General features: G+C 42.5%; 1 protein-coding gene across 9 annotated transcripts in view; it reads right to left on the bottom strand.

Annotated features, from left to right (window-relative positions):
* Positions 1-778: 778 nt before the first annotated feature.
* LOC121295786 (rho GTPase-activating protein 44-like) overlaps positions 779-17,173 on the bottom strand; it is a 46,163-nt gene continuing 29,768 nt past the window's right edge. For 2 of the 9 annotated variants that reach the window (XM_041220826.1, XM_041220827.1), the window contains exons 7-22: positions 16,826-16,943; positions 15,999-16,067; positions 15,674-15,755; positions 15,103-15,230; positions 14,661-14,772; positions 13,704-13,785; positions 12,535-12,615; positions 11,676-11,789; positions 11,114-11,205; positions 10,439-10,619; positions 9,003-9,020; positions 7,833-8,048; positions 6,157-6,636; positions 4,417-4,574; positions 3,672-4,049; positions 779-1,033 (exon numbers count right to left, since the gene is read on the bottom strand). In XM_041220826.1, coding sequence (XP_041076760.1) covers positions 885-1,033; positions 3,672-4,049; positions 4,417-4,574; positions 6,157-6,636; positions 7,833-8,048; positions 9,003-9,020; positions 10,439-10,619; positions 11,114-11,205; positions 11,676-11,789; positions 12,535-12,615; positions 13,704-13,785; positions 14,661-14,772; positions 15,103-15,230; positions 15,674-15,755; positions 15,999-16,067; positions 16,826-16,943 — 2,458 coding nt within the window. In that variant the 3' untranslated portion in view covers positions 779-884. Of the gene's footprint in view, positions 1,034-2,241; positions 2,294-3,671; positions 4,050-4,416; positions 4,575-6,156; positions 6,637-7,832; positions 8,049-9,002; positions 9,021-10,438; positions 10,620-11,113; positions 11,206-11,675; positions 11,790-12,534; positions 12,616-13,703; positions 13,786-14,660; positions 14,773-15,102; positions 15,231-15,673; positions 15,756-15,998; positions 16,068-16,825; positions 16,944-17,173 lie in introns of all 9 variants that reach the window. The other 7 variants (XM_041220829.1, XM_041220832.1, XM_041220833.1 and 4 more) reach the window with 7 other exon arrangements.

Genomic DNA, 17,173 nt, shown 5'->3' with positions numbered 1-17,173 from the left:
AGGGCGTTTCTCACAGGTTCTGTCAACATGAAACCATGCCATCTCTTAGTTAAGAGGTAGCATCCTTTGAATGGACCGTGCAAGCAGAAGAAAGCAAGGTGCTGTATACTGACTCGCATGTACACTAGCAGGAGGCATTTCAGGAAACAGGACTGAAGACAGGCTTTGGAACATAGTAAAAGGAATATGGCTGGTTTTGAAGAGATAAAGAAGATGAAAAAAAATAAAAAGTGACTTGTCAGAAACACTACCAAAATATTGAACTGGAGCTCTTTGGAGACAGGCATACTTGATCAAACAGCTTTTTAAAATAAATCCGACCATGTCAGAGATTCATATTTTAAAACAAATGCCTTTTTTTTTTTTTTTTTTTTAAAAGCAGCCAGGCTGTGTAGTGTGCAACTTCTTTGGCTTTTCCAGTGTGTGCTGGGGCATGCCACGACTCTCTTTGACATACTTTGTATAGATTATTCTTAATGTTTCATTAATCAATATGCCACCGTATCAGAGTACATCAGAAAATCCACCGGCATAGTTAGTAACAAATATAAAGGCAAAGTTGCAATGACTCGGAAAAGGCAAACAAAAATAAAAAAATAATAAAGTAATTAAAACATGCCACAATCAAAATGTAACATGGTATTCAATTCCGTGTTGGAAGTGTCTTTTCCCATCATTTCAAATTCTCCACACACACACACACACACATATATATATATATATATATATATATATATATATATATATATATATATATATATATATATATATATCCATCTAACTATCTATATATTCCGATGTTGTTTTTGCAGACAGTAGAAGCAGCTTGGGTGCTCTCAGTAGTAGTTTGTATATATTGTATGTACAGTAACAGGGTCCCTGTGTCAAAGGGCAGTGCTTTCCGACTCCACCTCCTCCAGCTCTGTTTTTGCCATGAAGTCCCCCACAGAGTTCCTGCTCGCTGGATCCGGAGGTTCGCAATGCAGCCCATCAAATTCTATGTGTATGACGGGGATTTCTAGACCGAGGTGATCTGCAAGGGAGGGAAGTGGAACAAAGAAGAATAGGGGTTACTGACCTGCAGGATCAAACAAACGCTGTTATTAATACAGGATTTATTTATGGTTTTTTTGGGGGGACAGGACGGGACGGGACGGGCGGGCACATTATTAACAGGGATGTCACAAAACCGTGTGGTTTTCACTGACATTTTATCAACTAGATTGTTATTATTAATAATTATTAACAATCCACAGTCTCTTTTCAGGTAGCAGATGGCTCTTTTTTTCTTTAGGGTCCTGGTTTCCCACTGTGGGCAAACTGACCACGTTGTTTAAAATGGAGTGGGAAATCTGCCAGCTACTGCAGTGGAAAGTACAGGCTACTTATCTCTCAAGACTGTGGTCTCTTAAACTTCTCCACTCTTTTTAAAAGTCTTACTGTAATTTGGTTACAGCCTTATCAAATGTATAACAGGAAATCATTGATTTAAAGAAAACACTTAATCTAATGCTGTTATACATAGCAAAAATATGATATTTTAAAATGCATTATTGGGTCAAATTTAGGAGGTCAACCAAAAATGACAAGTACTGTATAGGGCTGCAATACTGCCCAGCTTGTCAGAGCCTTTGGCACTGAGGAATCAGAGGAACTCGGCTCCCTTCCACTATCGAAATACCACTTGGCTGCTAGACCTACACATTTATAAATCTACCCATAAGGGTATCCCATAAGTCAGACATCAGAGGCATCATTTTTAATACGTTGTCTTCTCTCTTCCAGTATGGAAAGTTGTTAAGATACAGGAAATCAGATCACTCTGATGAGTGGAACCCATCCTACTCAGTAATGATGCAGTCACCTATGAACCCTGCTTCTGGGACCCAGTGCTGCATGTATGTATCATGACATCCCATCTATAATATGAAATGGAACAGGGAAATAATTCTCATTCAGGGACACAGTTATTAAGCCATGGGACTGCAGGGGGAGGGGAGGGGGGAGTTGTAACAAAGCATGGTGTGTGTCAGGTGCAGAAACATAGGGGGCGGGGGTGATGGGGGGGCCTCAGCAGCACAAGTCATCCCACCGGTCTTTGTGATGCTTTAAACAAGCCATGCGTCTGAGTTTCAGCCCCATGCAAAGGCTGGATAACAGAATGGGTTAGTGGTGATCTGGAGACAAAGCTCCAGAGATAGCCAAGATGCCAGAGGGTTAGACCTTGAAGCTCCATCTTACCCTAAAAATCCCCCTCACACTTAGCCAACACTGAACCCCTCGCTTCAAACAGCTGTAAGTACACAATAAATAGATATCGACACAGAAAACAAAAACACAGTAAAAAAGAAATAAAAAACACATTCTGGAAAAATAGACACATTCTTTTAACTCTTTCCCCTCCCGCTGGAATCTCTTTATAAACTGAATCAAAGCACCGCATTTATTAAACATTAAACATTAGTGCCACCCACCCACATCCCAGCTGGCACCCCCAGAGCATTTTGCAGCTACGCACCAACAAGCAACTAGGACGCCCTGTACTTAATGCTTGTTGAATGGTAGTATGCAAACGTGTCAGTCTTTCTCAGGGGCGGTGTGAGCAGATTGCTTATTTTTACCCTTCTGATCAAACCAATGACAAGAGGATTTCAAATATAGTCTGAATAGACATTAAGATGTATCCTTAACCCCCACTTCGGAAACACAAATATAAACCTGCAGTGTTACAGTTCTTGCATTACAGTTGTACTGTTTCACAGCGGAAAACGATTTCAAGTATTTTCAGTTTTTTTTTCTTTGCTGTCTCGGTTGGTATGTGTGCTTTGTTAAAGAAGGGTTAAGATATAGCTGCTTCCTGCTGTTACGGTATTTCACGTTCATTTAAATTATGAGCCTCTTCAGAAGTGTAGCTCATTGTTAAATAAGTTATAATGGCTCTTTGATGTGGGGAATCTATGGAGCGATATATACCGAAGATGCAGTGCAACACACAGAATGCAAGCAGTTGTCATTTCATTTTGGTTTCAATGTTCATATTTTCAATGTTACAGTCGGTTTGATCTTACAGGAAAGCCGCGAGGTTTAACATGACATTGAATAGACACCAAAAATAAACCGAAAAGCACATGTTTTAAACACGGGGTGGGGTGGGGGGGGGGGATTTTTAAAAGGTCATCTTGGAGCCATTTCAATTTGGAGAACACTATCACAGGTGGCATTAATGGCTCTGTAATTGTACTTTGTAAATACTGCACATGTGACATGCAGATAAGCAGCACGTTAATTTGAAGTTAATTGGTATGTTAATTGAGAGCTCTCACAGCCATTCAAGAGATCAGCTAAACGCGGTCTTTATTAGAGATGGGCTGTATACGCAGTTAGTCTTCTTTATCTTTACAGTGCAGTAATGACAGTAAGTGTTACCAAATGATCTCTCTCTAAGTTAAAAAACAACATATTAAACAGTTTAATTCAGTGCTGCTTACTGGTGGACCCTTCAGTCCATTCTAACCCACGACCATAACATAATTACACAGTTCAAGATTAAGAGGTTTGGAAGCAGGCTTCTGATAGTTGAATAATGTGTCCTGGTGTGGTCTGGACTGGAGGTGCCACAAGCAAACAACGCTGGTTCGCTCTGTCTAGTGGGAGGGCTCTGCTGTGTTTACCTGTGGACATGCTCTCCCCTGGAGACATGCCGTCCAGCATGGTGTGGTCCAGAGACTGCGGGCTGGAGCCGGGGACGGTGGGCGGCTGGGGAGGGGGCAGGCTGGGCCTCTGTCGGGGCTTTGGGGTGGGCCGCGACTTGGTGAGTGTGCCGGTGAGGGAGGAGGGAGACGACAGGGACTGGGGGGCCGCCGGCGACACCTGGCCTGGGGAGGTCATGGTAGTGTACCCCTGGGGGTAGCTGAGTCCGTACGGGGAGGGAGTGCTGGGAGGGGTGGGGGAGAGGCTGACGGGGGACGGCTGACCTGTCGACTGGTCGGACACGGCCCCCGACTGCCCAAATGGCACCTTTGGGGGGATGGGGGTCAGCTTCTTGGACACTGCAGAAAGGAAAAGGAGGGAGGCTGTTAAGAGTAGGGCAGTTTGAATGGCTGGAGAAGAAAGAGACTAGGGTCTGAACATTTTCTAGGATAACGATGGGGGCTGAATCCCTCTCGCTATCCTGAAATCTGCAAGTACACTGGGTGTCTGCATCTCATGAATGAAGGGGTGGTAGAGGTTGTACAAATGAGCAGGCTGGTTTCAAATTAATCTGACCAGAGGATCAGAGGACTTTTTAGCCTGTTAGTTAAGCCACTGCTCTCTGCCCTCTTCGGAAGAGACTGATATTCACAGCCCAGTAGACAGCACTGCAGAACAATCTATATTACTTAAAGGTACAGTAAAGGCTCATTCCAAGGTACGTACAGGTCCCTTTTCTGAGGGAGTGGGGGCTCTGGTCAGTGGTGAGCTGCTGCCCTGTTCCAGATCCCTGCTGGCCACTGCCTGTCGACGCCATGGAGCTTATACCAGGGCAACTGCCCTTCTGCCCCATCACAGGAGAGAGTTCTTTGCTCTTCAGGGTGCTGGAAAGAAAAGCAGACACAATCCCACTCAGTACATCAGTATGCATTAAAATGAACCTATAAGAGGACCCACGCTTTCACTGAGGGCAGGCTACCCCAGGCTACCCCAGGGGTAACCAGAGGTTAAATGTATTACTGGATGTTTAGAACTCTGTGCTGCTATCGGGTGTGACCCTGTTATTAGAAGCGGAATCTTATGGGTTGTTTCCTTGGTTACCAAGGGGCCTACTCTGAAAATATTTTACTCCAGTGCCTGGTAACAAGAGGAGTGTGTTTCTCCTATGAGGATAGACTTGTAAGAGTCTACCCTATGAAAGAGCAGGATGGGGTGACTAACATGCTCAGATTGTGGAAACTAATCTTACACACAATGCTAAGTCACAGGCCCATCATATCCAATAGCTCACCCAATCAGGTGTCAGCTCCTACTTCCTAACCTGCTTCCACAGCGAGCAGAACAGCTTCTCCTAACAGCACTTGCAATGGCTTATCAAAATCAGATGAGCATCTCTTAAATAGAACAGCAGGTGTCCCTACAGCTTAACACAGTGTGTGAATAATGACTTGCAACAAAGGTGCATGCACAGATTCATGACATGTTCTTAAGATACAGCTAGTCACGGAAGCTTTCTGTTGGGTCACTGGAAAAGAGGGGGGCAGTGACAACTGTGTCAGTGACTCCAGGCAGAGCAGTGTGCACAAAGGTGGCAATGAGGGGTTATACTCGCCTCATCTCTCTTCTCTCATTGGCCATGCAGCTGTAAGATCTAAAAGTTTGCCAGTTTCGTTCTTAACCGTCATTGAGTCAGACACATGGGCCCTGCCTGTCTTTACTGAGTCAGGACCATAGTATGTAATTCCCAAATAACATCAATGGCATCAGATTTGACCATAGTCGATATTCCATGCTGTGCATCATTAACATCAATGAGGACAGACTTCCGATAGAACATTGAAATGAATCCTTAGCAATACAATTCTCTACACCTCCATATTCATGTTAGGCAAAGCACGTCGAAGCTCAGAATACATCGTTGCCACATAACTAAAACAAATATGCAATTCACTATAAATGATTAGATAAATCAATAAACCCAAACCTATTGTTTCTCAAATAGGCTTTAATTAAATGCTTGCTCGACACAAAATAAATACGGAAATAGTCCAAAAAAAAAAAAAAAAAAGAAAACTAAACAAACAAGCCCCTCTCTCATGTAATAATATCACGCAGGTTATTTTAATAACGAGGTTTATTAAAAGCAAAAACATTCTCCGTTCCTAGGCAACCCTCAACAGTCTACTCTCCAACACGCTCCTGGAGTGATACCTAGCAACGGTGAATGCCATTGCTGAAATACATCGAGCAACGCAATCCAAAAGAAATGAAGAGGTGAAAATGTCATCCAGAATCTGAGAAGTAAATAAAAAAATAAAACAAATTAAAAAATAAAATAAAAGACAGGCAATTCATTTGACACTACTGAGAAAGCACTTATTCCTCAATGCCCAGTTTGTTCATGGTTGTAATTTTTATTTGAATGTATTTAAGTGTTTTCGGCTGTCGGTCGTTCGGTTTATTTACCTAGTCAGCTTGGTCCCTCTTTCTCTGGTACAGGTACAGCTGACCCATTGGGGTGAGGCTGACATAGGGAGGTTAGGGGAGGTGCCAAAGAGGGGGTCTTGCTTGGTTAGCACGAGGGGTGTTTTGATGTAAAGGGGTGACACGTTAGTTTCGGGACCAGCATGCGGTGCATCAGTGAAGGAGTTTTGCTTGGGGAGGTGGAGGAAGCTGGGCTTTGGGTTAGAGTTGATGTCAAGCTGCTGAGGGGAAGTGGAGGGGGGAGGCAGGGGGGCACTGTAGCCCATCCACCGGTGCGGCGAAGAGCCCAGGGTTACAGAGTCAAGGGGGGTGGGAGCAGCCGGCCGAGCGGAGGGCTGTGCTTTGGGGTAGTAATGGTGGGGAGGGGGGTAGGAGGTGGGGTAAGGTGGTGGGGGCCTGTCATCCTCTGGGGAAGGATAGGAGTAACAGGAATCCGACCGATTGGAAGACGCATCGTCTGTGCTGCAAATGTTGAAAAACAAAAACAAAACAAACGCAACAATGATTGTATAGGGAGCAGTACAAGAGAGATGAGCCGTAGAAACAGAAGAAAAGTATCTGTAGTATGCAGGGCAACACACACACACGTCAAGACCAATCCGCAAAGTATAGGGAGAAATATCGGGGAAAAACTGGCGTATGGCAGAAGTGCCTTTTTTAAAAAGAAATTAAATTAAATTACATTTATTTATTTTTAAATTAAAAAGGCAGGTAACGCTGACAACAAGCTTAATACAGTAGTGTACAGATGGGAGCGTTCAGTCTCAGAAAATGTGAAAGAAAAAAATAACAAAAACTTTCAGATTCCTTAAAAAAAACCGCATGCATCCACTATATACTGAAACAATATTAGTGATGCATTCAGCATGGGGCTGTGTCTGAGTACACTGCATGTCCTGCCTTCTTTATTTTACAAAAGATTAAACCATGTAAAGCACCATTCGTCAACATACTAAAAGGATGGGGACCAGTTATTACACGTCTCTCTGTTCTAATCACAATTTTGCTTCAGATTTTGTAACAAATTAATCACTTTAACCCATACTGAAGTTTTTGTTTTTCAAACCAAAAAGAAAAAACATGTCTTTATATTAATATTAGTTAAAGCGTTCCTACAGTCCTACATGCTGCAAGCTGTTTATTGCTAGCAATGTCTGCAGTTTGCTCTTTGCACAGCAGACCATTTAGAGAATCACTTAGTTTACTGAAAGAACAGAACCTTCAGTACAGGAATGCACAACCCCTCTCTGACATGCAGCAAATCAGATACAAAGGCCCATACCTTGTAAAGAGATATTGCCATTGGTGAAAAAAAAAGACTTCATTCAACTGCAAATGAGCTTTTCTTTAGTTTTTCTTTTATATAAAGGTTTCACATATATATTTGGTTTACCTGATGGGCACAGCTTTGAGGACCTCTGACCTGTATAAATCGATGACCACACACACTGCTGCAGATACCCCCCCCCTCCCCCCCATTAGCTTCTTGACACGTGTCTCAGTAAAACAATCCTGTCAAATGAACCAGCCAAATTATTGCTACCAGATGGATTTCCTTGAAAACAGAAAAACTAAAAAAGAAAAAAAAAGCTCAAGCAGTTCAAATGAACCCCAGAAAGCAAAGAAACAAAGGGGAGGAGGCCACAACACCACCTTACCTGGCCCGGTCAGAGCCACCACTGCTAGGAGGAGGCGTGGGGGAGGGAGAAGCAGACAGGTCGTAGGGCTGCTCAGGGAGGAGACACTGAGACACAGAGCCTAACTCTGTAGGAGGAGCGGGGGGCTGGACGCTCAGAGGTGTGGACGCCGTCTTGCGCACTAAGGAAGAGCCCCTGCGGGACACCCAAGATGTGTCCATCACCCTGACTCCCATGCTGCAGGGAGATAAACACATGCTGCCAGTTCAGAGGAAAGGGTCTCCATTGCATTGTGCGCTGGTTTGTTTAAAGGGGCTGTGACAATGCAAAGAGAGGTCAACGTGCTTGAGTTCTAGATCTCCTCTACCAGGGTCAAGGCATGTGGGGCTTTTTGTTTCTGTTTTTGTTATAGAGGATGTTAGCAACGGCAGGCGAGTCTTAAAAAAGCTTGCTAGTGCATTTGCAGACCTGTGCAACACATTACATGACGACTGAGATGACACGTTAATTCAGACGGCACTAACTGTACAAAATGACATGTTAGGCAGTTTGTTTTGTTTTTTTGTTTTGTTTTTTTTTAACACATATTTTTTTTTTTGTATTTTCTATGTAATTACCATGTCACTAAAAATTATTTCCCGAGTGTAATAAAACCATTGAAATGCTAGAATAATTGGAGGATTTCGTTTTTTTTCAATATTAATATGTTACTAAATAGGTTTTTACCAATGTAAAAATACCAACAGCTCAACAGATCTCAAATCGTTACCATGGTATTACAGTAAAGTGCTGCATAGTCAGCTGTAAAATCCTTTTATAAATGTTATGAATGAGGTTCAGCAAGATCAGAAATCCCTTGGACGATACTGAAATATATCAGACGACAGATTTTGCAAATCCCTGTTTTAGAAGCAGAAGGTGAAGAAATTCAAATCTTTACACAGTGCGTTTCCCCTTTGCATTTCTTCCAGTGGGTAAGATTTTTCCCTGTACAATAACTCAGCGAGACTGTCTCTGTTGTCTGATGATCCAGGCAGTGTGCTATGGAGAATGGGAGTGTACTCAATGTGATGGCTCTTTGCCTGCAGGTTCGTAGATCCACTGTATGTATTTCCAGTGGCTCAAGCAAATGCTGGTTTCTGTTTTAGTCTTCAACACAAAATAGATGCAGGAAAAGGTTATGTACGGTACCTTTGGATTTTCCTGATGCTGCGTTGGTAGGACAGAAACATCAGAATCAAAAGTGAAGATCAGTATGCTGAAGCAGGGTTTGATTATTATTATTTATTATTATTATTATTATTTATTATTATTATTATTATTATTATTAAGAAAGGCTGGATCACAGTGCAGGGGGAGCGGGTAGGGGGGACGAGGTGAGGGTGAAATGCATTATGATCATGGATCCTGCTCGCAGGGGAGATGAATGGAGAGAATGCCACAGTGTGCGGTAAGCTTGGAAAAACTCAACTCGCTCGGGTTCAACACAGCTGAGAACACTGTCAAGTAGTACTGGGAAAGGAGAGCAGCGTGGACGTGACAGACAGACACACAGACAGACATCACTTGGTCAAAAAGCAAAGCAGGAACCCACAGCTGAAAGACCTCCTAGCACCGATCTGTTGGCTGGTTTCACAAACTGTGATTTACACTAAACCTGAACACCCTAATATTCCCTCGGGTAAGGCAGTCAGGCAGTTAGGGATTAGTGCTAGTCAGGGTCTTGTATTCAAGGTTAAAATACTTTTTTTGCTGCATTGGCAAAAACAAAACCAATACACTTTAATTATATCATCTTTTACTCATAGTTACTAAAACATGATGTACATGGACAGGCCAAAAACACTGCAAAACACAGTGCCTGGACGAGATGCACAGCCAGTACAAAGTACACTATTCAAATATAGTTAAAGCAATGTGAAATTCTCAGTCAGTAGTAAATAAATCTATACAACAACCAATCAATCAACCTGTCTGCCTATCCTCTCTATATATTTGGTTCTCTATCTGATTCAAGTGCCGGCCATTTGATGCTCTATGCCAAATTTAAGTGCCCCAAGCATAGAAGCAACCCCGTTGTCCTTGTGATTTAGAAAATGTTTAACAACATGTTTCCGTCTTTTCATAGCCTTCAATTAGGATTCTCTCAAATACCCTGCTCTCAGTTCAGATCAACAGGGAATCACCCAAGACATTCGACAGCATGCCGACAAGAGACTGAGAACACAGGATACAAATCGTACTGTATTTGGACCCCAGTACCAACACAGGAGTCAGCACCAAACAATGCAGGTCACCAAGCTCTAGAGTGCAGAACAGAATCTTTAAACAAACTAATGCAATTACTGCTGAAAACTCAAGCCAGTACTAGTACTTATCAGGGCAACCTTCTCCATTTCGTTTGCCAGAGACGGTTTCTCATGAGCAAACGCAAAACTTTCTCTCTACCGTGGCAGCGGTCCAGTGAAGCGGTCTGCTTGTCTGCTGTCTCTGTAAGGCAGGGTGCAGATTGTTAGTAGATGGCCTGGAGCCAGCGTAATGGTCGCGGAGGGGAAGGGAAGGGGTGAGGGAGAGGAAGTTAAACACAGCTCTCAAGTGAAGGGTTGAAGCAGTGGCTGACTCCCTACCCATCCTTCTTGTAGAACTCCAGCATCATGTTGTCCGTGGCGACGCTGAGGGGCCGTCGGGTCTGGTCGTGGAGCTTGCGGTCCGAGTGGTCCAGATCCGGGGAGGGCATGGAGCTGTAGTTGGCGTTGTGGTTCATGTGAAGAGGGCTGCCGTAGTTTCCAGTTATGTTGAATTCGATTTCTGTACCGGGAATATTGCGATTCATCAACACGTGCATGCAGACACAGCAAGCTACACAAAAGTGTGCAAGTTAAGCTTCAAATGTTTCCATTTGATTTTCACTGTGTTCTTCCTCAATCACACAGGCAATCAAATAGATATTTAATCCCAATTTGTTTTTAAGAGCAAAAACAATTGCATTTTTTTTTGCTGAATACATACATATGTACACACACACACACACACACACACACACACACACACACACATATACTAAATACATACTGTACTGCAGGGTTGGGGTCAATTCCTTTTTTTTCAATTCCAATTCCATGTTTCCTTTTTAAATTCCCAATTCCAATTCCAAGTCCTTTGCAGTTGGAATTGATTAAAAGGGTTGGTTTTAAAAAGGAATTGAAAATGGAATTGGAATTGAACAAAAAGAACTGCCCCCCCCACCCTGTCGTGCTGAAATGAAAAGAAAGCTCTCGATCAATAAGCTCTTCCTCCACTACCTCCAGGGAAGAACCAATCGGCATGCTGGATGATGGGCTCAATGATGCCGACAATCTGAAGGGAGACGGTGGTCATCATCTCCGTGATGTTCCTGAAACAGATGAGTCACATTTCAGGAGAGGGCGTTTGATCACAAAGAAGCAGGTCTGTTACAAGCAGAGGGCGCTTCGATGAGTAACTCTCTGTATCCAACGCACACAATAAAATGAATCATGGGATCTGTCTGTCAAAAATGTGTACCATTTAATACTGATAAAGCAAATGGACTGTGCCAGTGGCGTGGGGTTGACTGTGATGTCAGTAGGCAAGCTTAGTGGTGCTGAACCTGTAGCGCACGAAGCACTAAAAATGCCATTTAAGTGTGTTAGTGCATTAAGGTATCAGTTATGTTGCATTAGTTAAATTAATACAATGGAAACTATACGCTGCAATCAACATTCAATGCACTATAATAAACACAGTCTGCTAACGTGTCCTCATTTTTATTCCATACAGAGTGAAATTGCGGCTACATTGTAAATACTATTCTAATGTGTAATAGGACCCAGGAAGCTCACATACCCCTCAGTGTGAGTCCAGAGCAGGTTGGGCCCCAGCACTATTGCAATATTCCCCGGAGTCATCTTATTGGAATCCTGGTATTCCGTTAACTTGGCCAAAAATTTGATTAAGTATCTGTAAAATAATTAAAAAAAAAGAGAATACAGGAATCAAAAGACAAACTTTTCCAAAACTCTACTCCATGCATTTTTGTTTTATCATTATGCTGGAAAGTGCACTAAATAAAAGACTAACCCTATTCAATTAGAAGGATCATTCTTCCTGGATTTTCCCTCCATACAAGACATTTTTAACACACACAGCTGTGTTTGATTTGTTTGTCTGTGTTGGATGTGCAGAGCCCGTTTCCCAGCATATGTTGAATTTGCTCCCTTCACCTAAGATGAGTTTTCAGATTTGGACTGTAAAAACTGACAGAATCTTATCCAGCCAGCAGATGGCACTCTAGAGACTGTGACAGTGCTTTATCAAGGGCACTGACTGCACACACTGCCACAGGACAGAGACATTACTCAGTCAAGTATTCCCTTCATCAGAATGCTTTCCTACTAACTCAGGAGATTATAGGAGCATCAAATCCGCACAATGAGACTTGCAAGTGTTTGTTAAACGGGACACAATAATGTGGGAGCCACCCTGCCACACATAGTAACTCTAGCCTATTAAACTGTTGCTAATAAACTGGATCTTTTATTATCTCATTTGCAACATTGGATGGTGTAAGAGGAAGAGCCATTTTGCTTTTGAAGACTGCACGAATGTCAAGTCACAGGAAGCATGTGGAGAGGGAGACAGACGCTGAGTGCAGGACATTCACTCTGCAGGACTTTCCTGATGCGAACTGTCATTTTAAATGTACCTTAGATTGTTGGCATTTGCCTTGGGAAGCTGCTCGCAAGCATTCAGCAGAGCCTGCAGTCTTTTATCTTGATCCTGAATGCTGGAAATGCAAAGCAAGGGCACAGTTTAGAATGGAAACACAGGGATCCGCTAGGAAGAACAGGAAGAGCCTCCTGTGCTACAAAACCAGTCATGCCTGAGAGAAGCTCTCCGTCACCCCGTCTCCCTCTGCATTATCCTAAGCTGGTGTTAATAAGTCGTGACGAAATCTCAATGATGTGCTTTAGTCAGGGTTTAAGTGCAGATTATCCACATTTTAGAACAGATTGCCAGTTTACCCATAAATGATCACCAAATACATCAACTTTAAAAAAAAAACCGTAAAAAAAACTAAATAAAACACAATAAATAAAAGCTAGAATGACAAGCGGTTGATGTTTAACAAAATAATAATTTAAAAAAGCAAACAAACAGTGAAGCAAATTATTATACAGCTTCTCGAAAAGAAATCGGCCATGCTGATCATGCCACCCTACCCTTCCAGATGCAGTTACTGAGCGAATGACGGAGCTGCCAAGCGCCAATCACACTGAATGACTAGATGACACCTGGCATCCTAGGCAACCTGACATTTTCACATGATAATCCAGAATAGTTTAAAGAGCTTGAAACCCATTTTGTGTTGAAAACTGAATTAGTATTCAGATTTTCAGCCAGCATGCCAAACCTTTATCTCTACTGATGAAATACTTGAAATACCGCAATGTTCCAGGAGGGGGCCCCAGTGAGATCCAGATATTGTAAACAACAGCATTACATTAAATATGGGTTGACAGATAATATATACACAGATGGATAGACTGGTAGATAGACAAAAATATAGACAGACAGACAGACAATGTATGAATTCACACAGATCTAAAAGCTGTTAAAAACATGCCTATCCAGCACACAGATTGTCACGTCATGTTAAAAGCTTATTCCAGCAGACAAATGCATTTGGCAGTAAAACGAAACAAAACAAAACAAAAAAACTATTATTACAATCCAGCTACTTCCAGTTTCAGTGCTTGCAACACTGAATAAGCTTTCCAATAAATAGGCTAATCCACTTTGACTTCCAATATCTGTCACATGATGACAGCCTCTCTATCCATCTGCTTCCACTTAGCTACCTCTCACCCTTACTTGGAAGCTTGAATCCACTCGTCATAGAGTTCAAAGGTCATCAGCGGTTCAGGCAGCTCACGCAGGTAGGATTTCAGAGCTCCTGACAGAGAGGAAACAGGAAGTGGTTCAGCAGCGAAAGCTCTATCTCAACGAATCTGAACAGTGACACCCTTTAACGCTATAAGAATCTGCCTATAATCACAAGTCAAAGAGGTCTGCATTGCAGGCAGTTCTAAAGCAGTTTAAATCATTCCAAAAAATAAAATAGAATGGCAGGCATGTTTTCATTAGGTGCCACAAATTTCATTTACATTTAATCTATAGCATAATCAAGAATTCACACACCATAAAAATGCATCTTTATTCATTGTCATATCAGATATTGCTGCCTTAGCTGGAGACAGGCCACTGGCTTTCCAATAATCGTACAACTTGGTTTTAAAAATCAATCCCCTCCCTGCTAGTACCACAGCGATCTGACAGGAAGTGTTATTATGCCAAGATAATTGTTTTTTCTTTGTTGTTTTTTTTTTTTTCATTTTCTTCTGCGTGCCAATGAGTCCAGTGAGACGGAGTCATGGCTCATATTACAGTCAAGCATCTCTGGCTCAGAAAAGAGAAAGGAAATTCATGTTGACCTGGATCCTGTTATTTAGGCATCTGGGTTGTTCTTTTTGCAGCAAACTAGTCATTCAATCGTTTGATGGCTGACTGCATGTTAGCTTGGATATTTGAAAGATTAGGGTTCTGCTTGTGTTAGAGTTTCTTATTTCCTTGAGCAGCTTTTGATCAAACAATGTGTAGTGTAAATATTAAGTATTGCAATCAGGTTAGTATCTGCTACCATACATGGAATAATAATAATTACAATTTTTCAGATGTGCAAACACATGTCGGACTTGCTCCACACTCTTCAAGGCACAGCTGTACACCCATATTAATTGAGGGGTCTGCCCCTGGAGCTGTTCACCGTACCTGCGATGGCATGTGGATCTGCAGAGTACTCCTGCACATCAAGCACCCCGCAGTCCAGAGAGGCTTTCAGCTTCTTCAGCTTAGAGGCAGAGGGAGCCACTCTGAACAACCCCTGCAAGACAAGCAAACCAGACACCGGCTCGAACACACACGGGACTCTACAGACTTACAGGAAACAGGACGAGCGATTTTAAATTGAATTAACAGTTCGATTAGCTTGCAGTTACAGGTCTGTACTGCAAACCCCTCTGCAGAGTGAGTCAGGGGTCTACAAACTGTAAGGTAATAGTAAACATATGCTGTGGCTAGTGCCTTCATCAGGCGGTGGTTAATATAAGAGGCAGATCTGATGTGTTGAGTGGCAAACTGGTAGCAATAGCATCACAATGTAAAGATCCAAGGCAGGTTCATGCAGGGAGAGCACTGGACCGCGGACTCTCACCTCCTCTTGCATGCCACACTCCAGCAGCATGGTCACACAGGCCTCGATGGGGAAGGCGATCTCCCTGCCGCTGATTGAAAGGTGCTCCTCCAGGGCTTTGCCATAGGACGGCTTCTCGACCCAGGCCTCTGTGACAGAGCACAAGACAACAGCACAGTGTGAGACACCAGAAATATTCAGCACTGTGAGTGGGACTCAGCCTCAGCCAAACAAAGTGAGGTGGCCAGGGGCCAGGAGGCTGTTAGGCCAAGAGAAAACAGAGCTTAGTAAGTTCTGGCACAACAGAGTAACTTCACTGTTGCAATCTGTGATTAATTCTTTATCATGAAGAAGCTGTGGTATAAAAACACACATTGCTAATGGAGTTAATTTTGTATACAGGTATTAGAAATCACACATTGCTAATCAAATTGATCCTATATATATACCACACTTATGTGCTCAATATTATATAGTATAGCCCCTGTTATGCACACATGCATACTGACAACTGAACAATCTACCCACGGAGAGCGCCTGATGTGCTGCTCTATACAATCCAAAGTGAATACAAATGTTCCTGTTCACTCACCCTGATGTGCTTTAATCTGTGGCAAGATGCTCTGTAGAAGTGCCAGTGACTTGCTGTGGTAATCTGCCTGTACTTCTATCAACTGAGGGGAGAGAACAGCGGAGAAAGTTGGGGTTTGATATGGTGTTAAACAAACTGTTTTAAAGATGTCTTCATGAAAGAGCAACCTCTCCCGCAGACGTGACTGGTTCCTTTACAGTCGCATATACCCTTTGAAATATTTTACAATGGGTGAAATATATAAAAAAAAGAATAGTAATAATCTAACCCTACACATTAATTTCGAATGATGGATAGAAAGCCACAGTGACAGGCACATACTTACTGTCTGAAAGTAGCTTGCATAGTCTATTTCTTTGGCCACAAAATTGTACATGTCAGCTGACAGCTGATCCTGTTTGTTTAAAAAGAAAAAAGAAAGCAGAATAAGAGCCCTGTGAAGACTAACTCTGCAGTTACATTGAAACAGACCTAAAAACGCTCCTGCCTCGAAGTGCTGGCTGAAAAACAGCCGTGACAGTTAGTGCAGGTCATGTGTTGTTACAAGACCTGCCAACCCAACTAACAGAGGAAACTCCTTTCAGAAAGAACTGCCTGACAATCAGTTTGGTAATGTTTTGTAAGAAATATTAAAAGAAACCAGTTAGTTTCTCAGTCGCATGAGGTATATAGTTTTATATAGAAGAATTTCCTTGCTCTATATAACTAGATGCCCAATTAAATCGTCTTCTGAAGGGCAATACAGCATTCCTCTGCATGTGCTTATTTTACTATATTAGAGTATTGTCCTTTAATGTTAAAAAGTATCACAGTATTTAGTTAGATACTGTACTGCTATCCTTTATAGACAGAAACAGATTGTTTCTCTTTCACCAATCCAGCTCCAAAAATGAATATAGTGGTGTATTTCTCTGGATTTGGTAGTTATTGGATACAAGTGGTTTATGTTGTTGGCTGTGGGGGTGTGAGCCTCTTGCCAGCTCGCCATTGGAAACGAGAATTTGTTCTCAATTGACTCGTCTGGATAAATAAAGGTTTGACTGATTGATTTGTTAACAGTACGGAAGCAAGGCTGACTCCCAGACATGGTGGTTGAATCGTTCTCTGTTGGCTGCGTGCATGTCAAACAGGAACGTGTGAACGCTACAGCACCCTGCAGATGTCCACCCGGTTCGCTGCCTCCTCCATTTCTTCCCTGAGAGCATCAGCTTTGGCACCCGATGGCTGCAGGTTACTGGCCATGCCTGAGGACTTTGAAGACTGCTGCCACCTTACAAGGACAAGAGAAGAGGTGTGAGGAGCGAGGTGTGACACATGCCGAACTGTATGCTTACTTACTGGCAGTACCACATTATTACTATCACTGACGAGGTTATTACAATTACATTTTCAAGACCACATTACTAGTTTCATGTCTTGTTTTTAAGTCATTCTACGATCTCTCTTATTAAGTAAAATAAAGTCTTCTGCTTCACACAAGAGAGCATCAGGTGCTCAGAT

Source organism: Polyodon spathula, chromosome 20 (genome assembly GCF_017654505.1).
Source record: "Polyodon spathula isolate WHYD16114869_AA chromosome 20, ASM1765450v1, whole genome shotgun sequence".
In the NCBI taxonomy this organism is placed as follows: domain Eukaryota; kingdom Metazoa; phylum Chordata; class Actinopteri; order Acipenseriformes; family Polyodontidae; genus Polyodon; species Polyodon spathula.
Note: the sequence above shows the minus strand (reverse complement) of the source record. Positions and strands in the feature narration are given on the sequence as shown.